The following is a 20,432-nucleotide window of genomic DNA, read 5'->3' as shown; positions in this document are numbered from 1 at the left end:
CCAACAGATGGATATACCATGTTCTTGGACTGGAAGAATCAATATTGTGAAAATGACTATACTACCCAAAGCAATCTACAGATTCAATGCAGTCCCTATCAAATTACCAATGGCATTTTTTACCGAACTAGAACAAAAATCTTAAAATCTGTATGGAGGCACAAAAGACCCCGAATAGCCAAGGCAGTCAAGGGAAAAAAATGGAGCTGGAGGAATCAGACTCCCTGACTTCAGACTATACTACAAAGCTATAGTAATCAAGACAATATGGTACTGGCACAAAAACAGAAACAAAGATCAATGGAACAAGATAGAAAGCCCAGAGATAAACACACGCACCTACGGTCAACTAATCTATGACAAAGGAGGCAAGGATATACAATGGAGAAAAGACAGTCTCTTCAGTAAGTGGTGCCAGGAAAACTGGACAGCTACATGTAAAAAAATGAAATTAGAACACTCCCACACATCATACACAAAAATAAACTCAAAATGGATTCGAGACCTAAATGTAAGACCGGGCACTATAAAATTGTTAGAGGAAAACATATAGGAAGAACACTCTTTGACATAAATCACAGCAAGATCTTTTTTAATCCACCTCCTAGAGTAATGGAAATAAAAACAAAAATAAACAAATGGGACCTAATGAAACTTCAAAGCGTTTGCACAGCAAAGGAAACCATAAACAAGACAAAAAGACAACCCTCAGGATGGGAGAAAATATTTGCAAACGAATCAACGGACAAAGGATTCATCTCCAAAATATATAAACAGCTCATGCAGCTCAATATTAAAGAAACAAACAACCCAATCCAAAAATGGGCAGAAAACCTAAACAGACATTTCTCCAAAGAAGACATACAGATGGCCAAGAAGCACATGAAAAGCTGCTCAACATCACTAATTATTAGAGAAATGCAAATCAAAACTACAACAAGGTATCACGTCACACCAGTCAGAATGGGCATTCTCAGAAAATCTACAAACAAATGCTGGAGAGAGTGTGGAGAAAAGGGGACCCTCTTGCACTGTTGGTGGGAATGTAAATTGATACAGCCACTATGGAGAACAGTATGGAGGTTCCTTAAAAAACTAAAAATAGAATTACCATATGGATCCAGCAATCCCACTACTGGGCATATACCCTAGGACAACCATAATTCAAAAAGACACATGAATCCCAATGTTCACTGCAGCACTATTTACAATAGCCAGGTCACGGAAGCAACCTAAATGCCCATCGACAGACGAATGGATAAGGAAGATGTGGTACATATATACAATGGAATATTACTCAGCCAGAAAAAGGAACAAAATTGGGTCATTTGTTGAGACGTGGGTGGATCTAGAGACTGTCATACGGAGTGAAGTCAGAAAGAGAAAAACAGATATCGTATATTAACGCATGTATGTGGAACCTAGAAAAACAGTACAGATGAACCGGTTTGCAGGGCAGAAGTTGAGACACAGATGTAGAGAACAATCGTATGGACACCAAAGGGGGGAAGCCGTGGCGGGATGGGGATGGTGGTGTGATGAATTGGGCGACTGGGATTGAGATGTATACACTGATGTGTATAAATTTGATGACTAATAAGAACCTGCTGTATAGAAAAATAAAATTAAATTTAAAAAAATTTTTAGAAGAGAGAAGAGCATTGGCACAAGAAGAGAAAATAATATTCTTCTTCATCAGTAAAAAAAAAAGAAAAAAGAAAAAAAGAAAAAGGAGGAAGCCCCCAATTTCTCCTAACATTATCATTTTTTTTAATTTGCCAAAAATGTTGGATACATGTATATCTGTAACGGATTCAGTTTGCTGTACACCTGAAACACAACATTGTAAATCAACTATACTCCAATAAATTAAAAAGTAAATAAATAAATAAAATAAAATAGATAGCTAGTGCAAAGCAGCCACATAGCACAGGGAGATCAGCTCACTGCTTTGTGACCACCTAGAGGGGTGGGATAGGGAGGGTGGGAGGGAGACGCAAGAGGGAGGAGATATGGGGATATATGTATATGTACGGCTGATTCACTCTGTTATAAAGAAGAAACTAACACACCATTGTGTAAAGAAATTATACTCCAATAAAGATGTTAAAATAAATAAATAAATAAAGCTACTATGATAGGAAAAAAACCCAACAACTTAATGAGCTCTCAGAAGAGTGAAGCTGGACCTTTGCCATGCCTTATACCCTATATAAAAATTAACTCAACACAGGGAACTATACTCAGTATCTTGTAATAACTTTTAATGGAAAAGAATCAGAAAAAGAATATATACATATATGTATAACGGAATCACTTTGCTGTACACTTGAAACTAACACTACATTGTAAATTAACTATTCTTCAATTTTTAAAAAAATCAGAAAAAAAAATTAACTCAAAATGGATCAAAGACCTAAACGTAAGACTAATTTTTTGCAGGGGGACTGCACCACATGGCTTGTGGGATCTTATTTCCCCAACCAGCGCCCCAGCAGTGAAAGCGCAGAGTTCTAACCACTGGACCTCTAGGGAATTCTCAAGACTAAACTTATTATAAAACTCTTAGTAGAAAACATAGGGTGAAAGGTCCACGACACGGCAGTTGACCAAATGCAAAAGCACAGGCAACGAAAGAAAAAATAGAGAAACTGGTCTATAACTACATCAAAATTAAAAACTCCTGTGCAAAGAAAAAAAAATTTTTTTTTAATCTTCCTAGGCAGAGAATACAGTCAATAGAGTGAAAGTCAATAGAGGGAAAGAATAGAATACAGTCACAGAATGGGGAGAAAATATTTACAAATCATAGATCTGACAAGGGAGTTAATATCTGAAATATATAAAGAACTCCTTCAACTCAAGAACAAAAAACAAACCTGACCAAGAAAGGACTTAAACAAGCATTTCTCCAAAGATGATATACCAATAGCTGATAAGCACATGAAAAGATGCTTAACATCATTAATCATTAGGAAAATGTAAATGTAACAATGAGATACCACCTCACATCCATTAGGACAGCTACTGTCAAAAAAACAGAAAATAACGGTGGCAAGGATGTGGAGTAATTGGAATCCTGTGCATTGTTGGTGGGAATGCAAAGGGACAGTTTATTCTCAAAACTGAAGGAAAAATCTAGAGCTGTAACTTTAGATTCAATTCGTAACAATCTCAATGAGCAGTTTTAAGTCTTCTGTATGCTTGAAAACTTTCATAATAAATGCAAGGGAGGTATTCATAAACCATTAAGAATTAATTAGCTAAAAAGAAACCTAAATGAAAAGTTTTTAAAAGCTGAACACAAGATCAATGGCAAACAATGACAATGTTTTCATAATTAGCTGTAATAAAATTAACATTAAAATAAAACTTATTCTTTTGGTCCTAAATACTATAGAAACTATAACATCTTTGATGGTATAAAGAAATGTGTACATTTTTTGACTGCTCTACATAAATTTTAAAATCTAAACTTGGTAATGTGAAAAAATATATAAACAAAAATACAACATTCTATTCTATTTATTTTGCTTTTCACAAACTACTGATTAAATTCATACTACATTAATATTTTTAGCATGTAATGTGTAAAATTAGCAAAAATCTATTAAAAACAAATCCTAACAGGCAAACTGAAGTATGAAATTTCAAAATGTGTTAGCTAATTTTAATTAATCAGTGGATACAAATAAGTGAGTACTTTATAAATCTATCTTCAGTAAATTAATTTTGCTCAGATCTCAAAAATCAGTAAGCACAGTTAATATGGCTAATATTCATTCATATGGACTAGGTGGGGCCTTTAATATGTAGAGTAAGCACTGAATTGTGTGTATTGCTGACTAACTTGTCTGTTAAGGATCTTCCAGAAAACCATTAATAAATAAATCTATGTTCATTCGAAACACTGAATGCTACTTAAAAATAACAGCAGCTTTTCTGTCATATTTTTTTGTTAAGGTATAATCAGAGTAAAATGCTTGACAGCTAGATGAATTTTTATACATGTACACACCCATGGTAACCACAATCTAGATCAAAATACATAGTACTTCCAGCACTCAGAAAGCCTCACTCTTGCCCCTGTTATTCACGACCCTACCTACTCACCACTGTCCTAGTTTCTATCACACAAAATTTGCTGTGACTCATGTTGAATTTCATAAAATGAAATCATACAGTATGTACTCCTTTGTGTCTGGCTGTTGCCACTCAACATGTCTATGAGAATCATCCATGTTGTTTGTGTCAACATGCTTTTTTTTTTTTTTTTACTGCTATGTAGTGTTCCATTGCATGATTATAGCATTATATATCCATTCTCTTGTTTATAGACATTTGGGTGACTTGCAGTTTGAATAAATTTGCTATGAATATTCTTGTACAAGTCTTTTGGTGGACATATGCACTCATTTCTCTCGGATTTCTCTTGGATATATACCTAGGAGTATAACTGCTGTGCCATAGTGAAGGTGTATACTTAATTTAGCTTTGGCAGATACTGCTGGTTGAGTGGCTGAACCACATTCTTACCAGCAATGCATGAGAACGAACCATTTACAAGTGTGTAGTGGTACCTAACTGTGATTTGAATTTGCATTTCCCTGATGACTAATGGTGCTGAGCGCAGCTTATCAACCATACAGATATTCTCTTAATGCCTGTTCGTGTCTTTTGGAAGAGCAGTATCAATGAGTGCAATTTTTATGTGTTGTCATTTTCTTCCCCAGGTAAACAGACACCTTTAGTCATAAGAGGTGTCGCAGAAAAACATCAGAAGATGGTTTCCACACAGGGTAAGTTACAAAGTTAAGAAATAACCCATACTAACATAAGTTGTTAAATATTAAAGGTAAATCACCATCCACATGTATTAATAAAGACCAAGGTTAACAAACTGTTTTCTAAGATAACTGTTCCAAATTAGCCTAAACATTGACATTTAGATATCTACTGAATGTCAATTTACTTCAATAAAAGGGAGGGGGGCTGCTGACAAACCCATGGATATCCAATCTCACCTATTTTATCTGATGTCTCTGATATCTTTTATTATTTCAATGATATAGATATGAAAAGACTAAATTCAGCTATTTGACCTGCCTTAGGAAATGGGAATAGCTGATAAAAAGTGTTCTGATACAAAATTTCAAGTTCTCTATATACACCATAATCTTTCAACTATTTATAGGAAGATAATCAGAAGTGGTAGTACTGCTGGTTTAACTCTGAGCAAAAAGAGAAGACAGTGGAAAACTTTAGTGTGGAGTTTTGCTTTCAAAGGGGTGGAGGTTTCACTCCGTCTGCTGAGAATAGCCTGAGTAAAGTCAGAAGCAGAAGGACAGGCTACTGTAACCGTCCAGGCAAGAGGCAATGCAACTTTGGACCAAGGCAGTAGTAATGAACTGCTGCTAAAATGTTGGCGGTTTCAACAACAGGATTTGCAGATTTCTCTGGTATAAAGGTACCAGAGAAAGAAGAAACAAGCATCACGATGAAGTTTTGGCCTTAGCAACTGCAAGGATGTAGCTGCCAAAACTTACATGGGGAAGAAGTAAGTTTTGGGCTGGGGAAATAGTTCAGTTTCCAACATGTTTAAGTTTGAGATGTCTATTACATATTCAAGTATAGATGTTAAACAGGCAGCAGGACATGAGTCTAGAGTTCAGAAAATGTGAGTTGCTAGTATATAAACGGTGAAGTTATGAAATCAGATGAGCTCACCAAGGAAATGAGTATAGATGGAAAAAAGCAGACTTAGCCCTGAGGTATTCTCAGGTACAAAGCTCCAGGAGATGAGGGAGAAACTAGTTGAGAAGTCTAGGAGTGGGAAAAGGAAGGGGAGAACAGAAGAACTGATGTGCTAGAAACCAAGTGAAAAAAAGGACAATGTCTCTAATACGGCAAATTTTCATTAATATCACTGAACAACAGAGCTATAAAGGGTCTTCGAGATGACTTTATAGATAAAAACATGGAGCCACAGAAATTCAATAAATTGTGAAAAGTCACAAATCAAAAGAATGACAGAAGATAAAGTTAGGTCTAGTCCACAATGGTCAATGTTTAACAGTATGGAATACAGATCAAGAAACTGGATCCCAAGAGATGATCTACTGAGGGAGAGGCTTTACTCAGGTGTGCTATTAGAATGGAAAAACAAAACAAAACCAGCAACTCTTCAATTACTAAATATTGGATAAAATAAATAAATATACCAAGTGACCCATATGCTAAATGTTGTCATCCTGTTTCAGCTTATTCAGGTTCATTTCTTTCCCTTTTTTAACAAATCAAACACATAACTTATTGTTTTCTTCCACCCCAATGTCTTTTTATATCTCTTGTCCTGGTTGTTCAATCCATACTGTTAGAATATGCCAGGCTCTAATCTAAGAGAAATACATAAAACAACTCATTTACTCTTCTCAACAGCCCTATGAAATAGGTATTAACCCCCAATTTTTTCCAATAAGGAAACGAAGGCAAAAGACCAGGTAATTTACTCAAGACCACAAAAATGAGTAAATGGCAGAGCCACGATTTTAACCTAGTGGTTAAACACTATACTGCTAAGATAAAATCAGACAAAACATGTGAAAGCACTGTACAAATGACGATACCACCTACAAAGGTACTTCTTAGAATCTTAGAACCTTAATCGCACTCAATTAATACAACTTTTAACATTTTTGTTGTCTACATTCCATCCAAGTCAGAGCTGATTACTACAATACTTAAATTATTTTAGTCTTTCACAAGTATCTTTCTGAGATAGCAAAAAATCAAATTTACCAAAACAACAAATAAAATCCAAGATTTTTCAAGATGGAAAGCTAGCATCTGACATTACCTAATAAATCACTATTTAAATATAGATTCCAATTTCAACTGTAACATATTTTCTCTTATATACTTAAGAGACTTCATCTAGTTTTAAAATTATTGCCAAATAAAAGTATAATATATGCTTATGTTTTGAGGCAAGTACACATTTAACACTCTAAACAGTCTTAGAATTCATATGAGAGAGCGTTGAAGGTGAATTCAAAATTTCTTACCATTGATCTTTCAGGATATCCAAACAAATAGCCCCTGTGACGGAACTAATATTAGGATGCCATATTTTAGTGATAAACCGGACCTAGAATATAAAGCACATTTGAGTTTTAAAGTACAGAAGTAAAACATATATAGTTTAAGTAGTACTATAAGAAAATGAAATCCTCGAGCTAAAAAAAACGCTCATACTTACATCATTTTGCCTAAGTGAAGGGAAGGGTGTAGGAGACAAAGCATTCAGTGAGCCGAATGCTATCAATGACATACATTCTTTTTAAACCTTTTAATAAATGCTCAAAGAAACCCAACAATTAACTAGGTGTTTATAAATTACCTAGCATAGTGTTAGATGCTATGAGAAATTTAACATGGACTAAGATCCATTCAGGTAGATAAAGTAGTAAAGAAAATCAAAATATAGATAGTAAATGGCAATTTTTCTGGAGTGAAGGGTGTAGAGTAGGTTTGAAGGAAAAAGTAAGCAATATCAGTACATGGGAACAGAAGTAGAAAGTGACTATAAGATTACTCCTGATTTTTTTGTAGCACTTTTTTTCTTAAATACATTTAAAAATTTTTTGACAAATATTTAAAGGCCTACTATTATTTGCCAGGCACTGAGGCTTAGAGTTTAAGAAATTTACCCAATATCAAGTAAGTAGTTTGCAACAGAAGATACAAACTCACACAATCTAATTTCAGATTCTGAGTGTACTTATTTAAGCATGAAAGAATAAGAAATCAACAATGTGAAAATGCTAACTCTATCACATCACCTTGAAATGAAATCTACTTCATCAGCTCTTACTTATGAGCTTTTGGAGAAGGAATAGGAGGAGGAGGAGGAGGAGGAGGAGGAGGATTATATCTGACACATATATATGATAGTCATCTAAGTCAAAATCCTTTAACATTTAACAGATTAATTACTATGAACCAAGCTATGTTCTAGTACCTTGCAAAAATTAACTCATCAATATATGCTCTGTGATGAATTGGGAGATTGGGATTGACATTATACACTAATATGTATAAAATGGATAACTAATAAGAACCCACTATATAAAAAAATAAAATAAAATTCAAAAAAAACTATATGCTCCAAATGTAAGCTATTTATGAAAAGAAGCTAAAAGATTTATCATGCTTCCACTTCTCTCCTTGTGACTTGTCTATACTATCTGTTCTTAATTCCTCACATATTCACTCACTAACTTACATGCCATCTGAAAAAGCACTTCCAGTCACCAATGACTTCAAAACACCTAAAACTAATGGAGACTTTCCACTCCTTGATCCTTTTTAATTCTTAAAATAACCTTACTGCTTTCAATGATATCTACTTCTTTCCATCCACAGAACACCATGTCTTTAAAGGAGACTATCATTCTTCACCTGGGTTACTGAACAGTTTACTGACTTTACTGCCTTCAGTTTTCTTCCCTCCAATCCATTCTCCACACTGAAACCAGAGAGCCCTTGAAAACAAACCTGATTCATGTCACTATTCTACTTAAGGCCCTTTAACGACTTCTCATTCCGTTTATGTAAGCCCACACTGTTAAACTGATTCTAGCCTCACTCTCAAATCTCACATCTACCCTACATTCAATACAAGTGTTCAACAAGTCATATTTTTAAAAAAAAATTTTTTTTTTTGCCTCAGGGCCTTCATACATTTCTTCTTTCAATAACACACCTCAATATCCTCTTCTCCTGGCTAACTCCTACTTATCATTTAAGTTTCAGATTCCATAATCACTTCTTCCTGACCTGTCCCATAGCACCCTGTACTTTCCTATGTCACAGTACTTGATCACACTTCTATCATCTCTTTCTTATTTGCCTGGTCTTCTCTAAAATGCATGGTGTCTATCCTGCTTAGTAGAGCATTCCAAGTATCTAAAGTGCTTCACACTGAATGAATGTGCAATAATATATAGGTTTGTTTGTTTGTTTTAATACTTTGGCGACGCCACATGGCATGTGGCATCTCAGTTCCCCGACCAGGGATTGAACTGTGCCCCCTGCACTGGAAATGCAGTCTTAACCACCGGACCACCAGGGAAGTCCCGAGGAAAACAGAATTTTAAATTACTACTGAAGATGTCAGAAGGTTTACAATTTAGGCAGATGATCTAAGGATGTGTGAATTGTATCTTGCTTTTTAAAGAAGAATCTTCAATACATGATTCTCTGTAGACTCTACATGAAAAACAAATATGCTTATATGCAGGACCAAGGAAATTATTAAACTATTTCTTTGTACTACAATCTACAGTTAGAAATAAATAGCTTTGAATTTGCAGATAATCTAATAAAGAAATTAATTTTCAAGAGGCCACTCCATTATCTACCAGTACAGATGTAAGTAACTGTCCTGTAAGTAGTTCTTTGTGTAGTTTTACACTCTTTTTTCTATTCCTCTCTTTGTCATTCTTTATCATCAACTATCTCCTTTCTTAGATTTTTCACTTCTTTCTCAACTCTTAATATTACCAATGGTAACCACATATACCCCATCATTCTACGCTCAATTCATATCCATTGTATTCATCACTTTCTCCCAGAGTACTACCAACCCCAACCTATAGCAACAAAAATGTACAAAGAACTTGGAAGGGATGAAGTATAAAAGTAACAAAGACATTTATTATGACCTACTTGAGTCATACTTGACTATGATTACAAAACAAATATGGGATGGTTTACAGTACTAAAATACTTATATGAATAACAATTCAAGTTTCCTTATTTTCACAAATGAAACTAATACTAGCAACTGTCTGCATAACTTGACAACACTCATTAGCTTTGAGGAGCACTCAAAGAATTTAGAAACAAAAATCTTAACACTATGTACACAGTGTTACCAGACTGAAACAAAGGAAGGAGATGATTCTTAGTTATTTATATTGGTACTCCATCATCAGTAACCTTATCTCCTCCCACAGGATGCAGCCTATATTTATGCACTCTTTAGTTCAACAAATATTTTACCTTCCACCTCATGGTAGACGTGAGCTCTATTTCCATCAGGAATTTCCAGTTTCAAGCTTGGAACTCAAGGAAGTTACAATATTAAACCTGCTTTAACTAACTTATCGTACAAAAGAAAATGCTATTTTATTTTAAATATGCATGTGCAGAAGGGAAGACTCATAGAAGGCTATTAACATTGGTATTTATACTCAATTTCATATATAAAAGTACTTACAACACAAAGGAAAAAGAGGAAAATTCACAACCTAATCTCCAATAGTAAGTTCGACAAATCACTGAGCTAGAGCTTTCCTAATTTAATGGGTTTTTCAGTAATATTACAACTTACTTTAAAAATAAAGTATGCGGGTTTCCCTGGTGGTGCAGTGGTTAAGAATCCGCCTGCCAATGCAGGGGACATGGGTTCGAGCCCTGGTCCAGGAAGATCCCACATGCCGCGGAGCAACTAAGCCCGTGCACCACAACTACTGAGCCGGCGCTCTAGAGCCCGTGAGCCACAACTACTGAAGCCCGTGCACCTAGAGTCCATGCTCTGCAACAAGAGAAGCCACCGCAGTGGGAAGCCCACGCACCACAACGAAGGGTAACCCTGCTCGCTGCAACTAGAGAAAGCCCACGCACAGCAACAAAGACCCAACACAGCCAAAAATAAAATAAATAAATAAATTTATTTTTTAAAAAACTTCTACAACAAACACAAACTTTTATAAAAGGCAAAAAAAAAAAAAAAAAAAAAAATCAACCAGGCTTAAAACGTAGAAACAACCAAAATGTCCATCGATGGTTAAAGGGATAAACAAAATGTGGTGGGTATGTACAAGGGAATACTATTAAGCCTTAAAAAGGAATGACATTCTGACACAACTTATAATATGGATGAACCTTAAAGATATTATGCTAAGTGAAATAAGCCAGGTACAGAAGGACAAAAATCGTATGATTCCACTTAAATGAGGTACCTAGGGTAGGAAAAATTCATAGAGACAAAGTGTAACAGTGGTTACCAGTGTGGAATACCAGGGAGTTATTGTTTAGTAGGGAAGATGAAAATGTTCTGGAAATGGATGGTGGTGATACACGCAAAACAATGTGAATGTGCTTAGTGCCACTAGACTGCACACTTAAAAATGGTTAAAATAGTAAATTTTATGTTATGTATACTTTACCACAATTTAAAAACATCAACCAGGCTTATCAGAAAATAGATATACATAAACAACAGAATAACAGGCACCTCAAACTGGTAGGTGACTCAACTTCACCCTGGAACTTCCACTGCTGTGTCTATTCTTAAATGGGGGACAACCAGTAGGCTGAATGAATGAATTCTGGAACATTTTCTGAGTGACTACTATCATATGCTCAAGGGACACTATACTTTCAGGAGCCATAGAAAATACAAAGGTGTATTAAGCCATGGGGTCTTTGACCTCAGGAGCACAAAAGCTAGTGAAAGATACATATCCCCAAATAATACAATACATTAATTGGTACTGTAATTGTGGTGGTACTATATAAATTATGTAAAATGCTATTGGGAGTAGAGGGAGAAACATTTTGACAGGCACAGCGTAATGGAGAAAGTGATACTTTACCTAGACCTCAAAAGAAAAGTAGAATTTTAAATGATAGGGACAATGGTTCAAGTGAAAATGACAGGAAAGTGTGAAAGAATAAGCATTAACCTACAAACAGCAAATAATCTAGGCTGGAGAAAAAGAGACTCATATTGTGGGTGAGGGCAGCAGAAGATTAGGATGGAAAAAAAGACTAAGGTCAGGTTACAGGAGCTTTTAAATGCCCAGCTAAGGAGTTCAGACTATTAACAAGGAAAGAAAAGAAACATGATCAAAACTGCACTTTAGGAAGATTTATAGAACAGCAGTGCAAAGAATGAATAGTACGGCAAAGATGAAAGGGTGATTAAATAATAGGTAAAAGAGGCGCAGTAATAAAGCTGAATGCCTAAACTAAAATGGTGATGACAGCAAAAGTAAAGACATAAAGGAAGCAATTCAGTCAAAATATAAGTTTAGGTTAGTTCCCCTTGTTATACACAATCCTAGATTATTCTGTTTCCTCTTTTAACATTCATCACAGTTGCAATGATTTGTTCATTTTTCTCCCCCCACTAAAACATGAGCTCCATGAAAGCAAGGACAGCAGTGTAAGTCTTACGTATTGCTATATTGGCACAAAGTACTCAAATAATTGTTGAATAAATTCAGAGTACTCTCTTCCCTAAAAAATATACTTCTCTGAGGCAAATAAGGACTTAGATAAGGATTCTCTAAATTTGGGAACACTATAAGTTTTTCCAGACCTAGAATTTAAGCCGTTGTCAGATACACATCCTATTCCTGTCTAAAGCTATTACTAGCTGCCTCTGAGTAAGCTTACTTTTCATTCCAATTCCAGAAGCAAACCATCTGTCATTACCTGACATCTTGTCCATGCTAAATTTACACAGTAAACTAAAAAAATTGTAATTTTAATAAACACTAAAGTACATATTAATTAAACGAGCCAAGAAATATAGTTCATGCACAAAAATAGGCTTACAATACCTTAGGGGGATTAAATGGATATGTTTCTGGTATTTTAATCTCTAGTTGATATCTTCCTCCTAAAAAATGGGGAAAACAGAAAGTTAACAGTGCTGCTCACCTCCAATATGTAAAGCCAGATATAGTGATAGAACTTTTCAAAACATATACTATTTTATAGTCAATTACAACAGATTCATTTTAAAGCTGAAACCCAAAAAGGAAATAAACAAAAGCACTAGTTTTTAAATTAAAGGTTATTTAAAGCATACAGAATACCCATTTTAAACAACTGGTATTAGTTTATCAGTGAATAATTGGAGAGATGGATGAATACATTAAATCCACAGACAATCCAATGACAAAGGCTTCACTGGAACAATTACGTAGCACAGGTTCCATCTCCTTTTGTTTCCTTTAGTACACACTGAGAAGAGTTGCTAAATAACAGGAAAAAATGGAAAGAAAAAAGGAATAGAAGAAAAAAAGAAAGAAGGTAGGGAAGTATAAAGGCATAGGTGGTACAGAGAAAAAGGATACACAGATTATGCCAAAAACTGAAAAATCTACTTCTAGCTGGTTCTCTCAAATGCAAAAATGTCCCAAAGTTTTAATCTGGGACATTAAATTAAATGCCAACACTTCTTGTTAAAATTTAAAAAACAAAATTCAACAGTAAGACAAGAGGCAGGAATAAAGACAAAAACCTAGTCTCTTCCTGTAAATGGGTATACAAAGAGACTGTTCTAACCAGTAACATATAAACAGTAGGCAACATTCCATATTGGTCTGAAGTTATCTTGAGCAACTAGCAGCTAAGTAAGTAATTTTTTTTAAGTTTATCTAGCTTCCCATAACTAGGATATTAAAGGGGGAGGATAACTCCTTCTCAGGAAACTCTGAAGGGGGAATCTTGCACTGGATTGCAGACTGGATTTGAATCCTAACTCTACGGAACCTTCCAATTCTAAGATTTTATGATCCATTACCAAAGAATATTTATCATTCCAAAATACAGCAAATAAAACTGTGCTAGTGAAATATTTATATATGAAACTATGCCTGGATTTGCTTCAAAATAATCAAGGGATGAATTACATCAAAGACTGGCCATGAAATGATAGTTATTAAAGCTGGCTGATGAGTGCCTGGAGGTTTTTGCCTTCTGTATATATCTGAAATTTTCCATAATAAAACGTAATAAAACAAAAACAGTAATTGTGCACTAGGAACTCTACTGACTTCAAAATTCCGACACTCAATTCTCAGTATATCCTGCCACTTTCTCCATTGTTAGAACAGATGAATGTGGATCTAAGAAAAAAACAAAAGAGCAATTCACTTGGTACCACTTTCTTCAAGCCCTTTTGGTGCCAATTCTTCTTTTCTTGCTTATTCCTTTTAATAGAATCCCATACTGACTAATGCACAAGTTGAACTAGATGCCTGAAGCACATAGAATACAGCAGTAGTGAAATATAAAGGAAAGAAGTAAAAAAAAAAAGAAACAAAAAAAGACAGGTAAGAGAAGAGTACCTCAAGAAATTTTTGTGTATACAGAGATAACTGTTTATATTCAGAGTTATAAATGCTAGCTTCAAATATAGGTATAATAAATTTAACCTGAGTAATGTGTACATTCTTCTTTTTCCTTCCTATGAATCTTACTTTTTCATTAAATTCCAAATTACTGTCTCTATAACCTTTCATATAAAGTTTTTCCTTCTTGAATGTCCAAAACAATCTCTTAAGAGCAGTGTGAGAGCCCTGAAATACTATATAAATAATGCTGGACCCCAGAGTTCCCCAAATCCTATTTCTACTCCATGTGCTATTGGTATGCTCTGTCTTGAATTATTTGACAACTTCAATATATAATCAATACAGCATTAACCACAGCATTATTTGATATATAATATCAGAGTAACACAACTAAGGGAGCTTTATGATAACTACAGTATTATTATCGTAACAGCTTTCACTATAAAACATTTACTTCTTGAAGAACAGCTTTTACTACTACACGTTTATAATCTTTAAATGGGGAAGGGATGAATTTTTCAAAAAATACCAAGAATGATTCCCTAAATTTAAAACAACTGTTAGGTACAAAGCCTCAAGAACTAAATTGTTCCTTTGCCACTGAGCCATTAAGGCAAAAGAAGAAAACATGTACAATATGGTCATTTTAACTCAATCTGATTACTTTTAACACTACATAAAATAGCTACCTGATTTCTTAATGATGTTATTAACAATTTAACATTCCACATGTAAACTTTTGCCCTGGCTATTGAGATAAAACAACAACAACAACAACAAAAACCCTCAAAATAAAAATCCCTCAAAATTTAGCAAGAGTCCTGAGATAAATATTAGCAAAATATTTTACCCCTGTTCGTATTTCAAAAAAAAGTACCTAAGTTTATGCCCTCGAATGTGCTTTTCTTAAACAAAATGAACAACTTCAATAGTTTTATGATAAAAAGAATACAATTTAAGTTAATCTACTTCAAATATATACCCAAGAAGCATATTAAAACTAATCTTATCAAACATTAATGTCTCATTTAGTGGCAGCAGCAGACATAAGCACTTAAAAATGACCAAACTTGTTTCTAACTAATGAATGTGGTATAGTTATAATTTAATCATCCTACAAATAAGTATTGTCCAATTTTTTAAAAATTCATGTACCTTTATTAAGGGTTGCTAAGAAGGTAATAAACATTCTGCCTAGATCAGGAGATCTCTTGTTTATAAATATCAATTTACTGGAAGAGCTCCATGGTGATAATGCTACAGCCCTACTATCTTTCAAAAACACATCTAAACAACCTAAAAAGTAATTCAAGAATATTTATAATGTATACCTTCAAGAAGAAGCTTGTATATCATTACAAACAATATCTGCTATTAAGGACGAACTTGATTTTTATAAGATAACTAAAGATCTCTTCTCCATCTAACAACTGTCAAAAGGACTAAATGAATAGCATCCATGAAAGCATCCAGATGAGGCCTGGCATACAGGAGGCACTCACAAAACAATATACAAAATTAAATAAGTCTAGAAATGGCTCATATGAACTATAAAACAGAAAATAAAATTTTGTCATTTAAGATTTGGTAGAATGTGCTAAAGACATTCTAGGGTCTTTAAAACTTTGAATGAAAACAGAAACACAGTCTAGAACGTTGAATTTTTCTGAAAAATTTTGGGTAACTGTTCATTACAGAATTGTAGAACCACTACATTCAAAGGAGACATAACCACCACTTCCAATATTCAATCAATCCTGATTTATTCAAGAGCAGAAAGTGATTAGAAACACAGGCTTTGGAGTCAAAGGCTATTAGGACTCAAATCCCAGCTGTGCTGCTTAGATGTCTTAGCCAAGTTACTCAACTTTCCTGAGCTTAAGTTTCTTCATCTATGAAACAGTGATAACCGTACTTACCTCATAAGATTTGTTATAAGGATTGAATGAGAAAATACACGTAAACCTCTAACAAGTAAGAACTCAGTAAGTGCTACTACTACAAATTCCGTGACATGATTTCCTTTAAACAAATATTTGAATGCTTATTATATGCAAGAATCTTGGTTATGCTATATAATCCAAATTTACAGTAACACTCACTACTGAGGATCTGCCTAATGAGGGAATAAAAAGCTATAAAGCTTCTTTCTCTATCTTACCACCCAATTCCATGGTCTAAAGTAGCTATAGACTTAGTTTGTAAACAGAGTTCAGCAAAACTGCCTCCTTTCTATATGTCTTGAAACGATCACTCAAAGCTTTCCTGAATAAAGAAAATTAAATATTTGGAATACAGCCTGTATGAAGACATGAGTAAATTACATGCTAAATGACAAACAGGGGAGAGAAGTTTTTCTTTAAAAATTAACATAAGTCAGAAATTTAAGGCAAGGTTTGTTTACAGATACCATATGAAGGGTAACTGAGAGTCCATATAAGTTAAAGGCTTAACATGCTAGATGTTTTATACTGTTAGATTCTAACATAATATAACCTGTAACTTGGCTCTTTGGAAAAAGAAAAAAATTAGCTAAAATTCAGTAAGAAAAATCAGTCTAGATAAGTATCTAAATTTATTATTTAAAAACTGCTGTATATATCCTTAAGCCAAATGAAGTTACCTTTCACGTAGTTTATAAATGCTTGAGATTATTCTGATTTAATGTTTCGGACAAGTTCTAATACGCACAATATTTTGATACAGAAAAAAGTACTTGCCTTCATATGGTGTGTCTGGAGGTCCTGCTATTTCTCCTCTTAATTCTGTAAAATTCTCATCTACAAGATCTACTTTAATTTGATTTTTGCTCGTCTTAAAAATAAACAGAAAATAAATGTTAGTTATATCAGCAAGAAAAAAGCCTATTTTTATTTAAAGTATTACCTATAAAAAATTTTGAAACACGCTCTTTCATAAGCTTATCTGCTCTAGTAAAAATAATAGTCTGCTTTTCTAGAACGTAATTAGCCAAACTGAATATTTAAAACAAAAATACTAACAAATTTTAACTGCAATGTTTTTAATGACATAACACCACTTTGAACAATAGTACAATGTCTGGTTGACTTTACAGGAATGTTTAGAGAAAACTAGCAGACACCTTTATTTTATATTTGCTGAGTTCATGTGTGTTAGGTCCAAAGTGATAATTCTACTCATCTGTAGATGAACTCTGCAATTCGATACCCCCGGGCTACATGGGTTCTAGCCCAAAAAGAAAATTCAAGATCATTAAAAACTATTTAGGCTATAAGCTCTCACTTAAATTTCTAGATGTTTAGGTTAACTGGAATACTACACCATCAACCAGGATGATGAAAGCTCTAACTGTCTAATTAATATCGCTTTCCACAATAATTCCTAAAGCCTAAATGCCTCAATAGAATCTTCTAATTCCTTCCTCAAACTGTTTTTCTGCTTAGTTTACTTCAATGGCAATTACTTACTTCTCAAAACAGATTTTTATATTTATCTACATCTACTTATCCTGTACTTTACACTTCTCAAAGTACTGTCATATCAATATTATCACTTCAATCTCTCAATAATCTTTAACAATCCATTCTCATAGAAAACAGTGATCATGATTCAGGAAACCCTCAAGTGGGATTCACTTTAACGCTCACAAGTACCTGCCTGCAAATAGGCTCTCCGCTTACATTATGTAACCTACCCCAGTATCTTACTGGTCTATTCACCAAACACAATGATCCTCCCCTTTTCTCAATTTTTTAAAACATAAATCCTTAATATACAAAGCTTTCCTTTCATTTTTTGGTTAGGATTTTTATATTTATCTACATCTACTTATTTTGTACTTTACACTTTATATCTAAGTGACACATGTACTCTTATGAAAGAAAGCCCCACAAGATTTCAAAAGTAAATTTTTGCTTTTGAACCCACCTTCTTAAACTTGCTTACTGGATGGAACAGTGTAGTAATTATTGTTTTAAGGTCCCTGACTTCCTCCCCTCACCCCCAGGAGAAGACACCATCATTTTCACTTTCTCTGTACTAAACAGTTTAGTACCGAATGTTAAGTACAGAAAAAATACATAATTTAAAACTCAAATTTTAAAGATCTCATGACTCCTAAGTTATCTTATCTTTTAATAATAACATAGGATTAAAAAACTTACTTTATGAATTTTAACTAGTACTGGTTTATTTCATAACCTTTTTCTACATTTGGGATTAAAGTATTTCATATTTTTCTGAAGATAATTTTACCCCAAATTAAATTTAATTATAAATATGCATAATGGGGAACTTCTTCCTGTGCCCTAAAAAAATCATTATCATCCTTGGTATTTTCAGAAGAGGATGAAATGTACAATTTTAGTAATGGTAAAATACTTTTTCCAGTAAGCACAGGAATGAATAATGTTAAAATGAAAATCACAGGCACCAGACGTTCGTTCACTGAGCAATTTAAGAAGCCCAAAGTGTAACTTACAGACATCTATTTTTCTCCCCTACGATTTCTAAGGGAAACAAGAGTAACCAAATCTTGCAAATCGTGAATGCTTTCAAAGTTCTCTATAAGGTTCCCACAATATCCCCTTCCCCAAAAGAAGTAAATAATCCTAAAATGGCAGGATACTAAAGGACACTTACTACACTGAAGTTTGAGGAAGGGTAGAAAGAAGTAACAAATTAGAAAAGCTGCCTTCTAGATTGCCCCCAACTGTTTGTTTAGTAAAATGCTAAGTAAACAAATATTAATAAACAAGATTACCTCTGTCCTCATTCCCCCAAAATTGTAATTCAGAGAAAAGTGAGTCTTTTTTTCACTCTAGGGAAAGAACACTATTCGTGTATGAAAAATTTACTAAAAAACTCAAGAAAATACAATCACCATGATGAATCCCATTATAAAGAAGTATTCTATGTTCTAGAGTAGGGTTTTTATCCACATATAACCAAAGATAAAAAGAAAATGGAAAGTTAAAGACAGATTTTTCACAGCATAATTTTTCCATCACGCAACAATTATCATTTATTACATCCATACTTTAATTCAAACATCCAGTATTTCCACAATCCAAAACTCCAACTCCACTGCCCACACAAAATAACTTAAAATCCCACTTTAAGACTCAAGAACCGTAAGGGGAAAAAATGGAAAACAGAAAAATGACAGTATTTTAAAAAATCATGGCCTTGGGAGTGAGACAGATGTGAGGTGATTCCCAGTTCTGCCACTTATTTGTGATGTTAATTCAGGTAAGTCACCATCTAACTCTCAATTTTATTATTGTAAAATGAGAATACACCTCAGAACTAAATGAAAATTTCCTAGATAGAAGTAGCATAGTTACCCTTCTCCTAACACTATTAACTACAAAAACCTTTGATTTCAAAGCCCTATTTTATAAAATTTATTTCACAGGTCTGTTTCCAAACTAAGAATGGAAACTAATTTCTAAAAATAAATAAAATCATGTGTTTTTGATTTTAATGACTGCAACAACCAGGGAGGCTGAGGCTTTTGGATGAAACCTTGAACTGTTTTATTACTATACTATTTTTTCTAAGGACAGTTAGAAAGTTGCTTTACTATACTTTCTTCTCCCAACGTATCTAAACACACAGTGGGACCTCTGGTAGTCGTGATTTTTCTTACGTTTCCTTGTGGCTCCAATGCATTTCCAACACATAAAAGGAAAAGAGATGAACAAAAGCTACAGCTCCTAGTAACAATTTTTTATTAAATATTTTATTAAGATATAACATGCATAAAGTATGCCAAACAGTACATAATGCTGAAGTTAATTTGGAAGTGGTAGATAAACGAACATTACTGCTAATAAGCAACAGTGCAAAATTTAAAGCAATTCTAGTAGATTCTCAAGGCCAAGTCTCTTGATGAACTGACATCATCATCATCACAAAATTCTTTCAAATAATTCCTGGGATGTACTACATGCCAGAAAGCAATCTCAACTGTCAGTGAAACAACTAAGTGACAAAACTAAGTCCCTGCCCACTTGGAGCTTACATTCTCCTGGGAAAAACTAAAAATTGATAGATTTTATTGAGAAAGCACTAAGTATAAGCTACTGTTGTTTAACCTGTTTAAAACGTACTACCTATGTGACCTTGAGCAAGTTAACTAACCACTCCATACCTCAGTTTCATCCTCAGTCAATTGGGAATTATAATAGTACCTACCACATACAGTTCATGGGGGAATTTAATGAATACAGTATTAATGCCTACCAAATAGTAAATGCTGAACGTATAGTAGCCATTTAACACTTCAATATG

General features: G+C 34.0%; 1 protein-coding gene across 1 annotated transcript in view; it reads right to left on the bottom strand.

The window, feature by feature from the left end:
* The window catches only part of UBE2K (ubiquitin conjugating enzyme E2 K), a 74,166-nt gene that overhangs the window by 14,930 nt on the left and 38,804 nt on the right, over window positions 1-20,432 (bottom strand). The window contains exons 2-4 of the mRNA XM_079697441.1: window positions 16,877-16,970; window positions 12,636-12,694; window positions 7,065-7,147 (exon numbers count right to left, since the gene is read on the bottom strand). Of these exons, the coding sequence (XP_079553567.1) occupies window positions 7,065-7,147; window positions 12,636-12,694; window positions 16,877-16,970 (236 nt within the window). The remainder of the gene's footprint in view (window positions 1-7,064; window positions 7,148-12,635; window positions 12,695-16,876; window positions 16,971-20,432) is intronic.

This window comes from Hyperoodon ampullatus (assembly GCF_949752795.1).
Source record: "Hyperoodon ampullatus genome assembly, chromosome: 1".
Taxonomy (NCBI): domain Eukaryota; kingdom Metazoa; phylum Chordata; class Mammalia; order Artiodactyla; family Ziphiidae; genus Hyperoodon; species Hyperoodon ampullatus.
The sequence above is the reverse complement of the archived record's forward strand: the minus strand, read 5'-3'. Positions and strand labels throughout refer to the sequence as shown.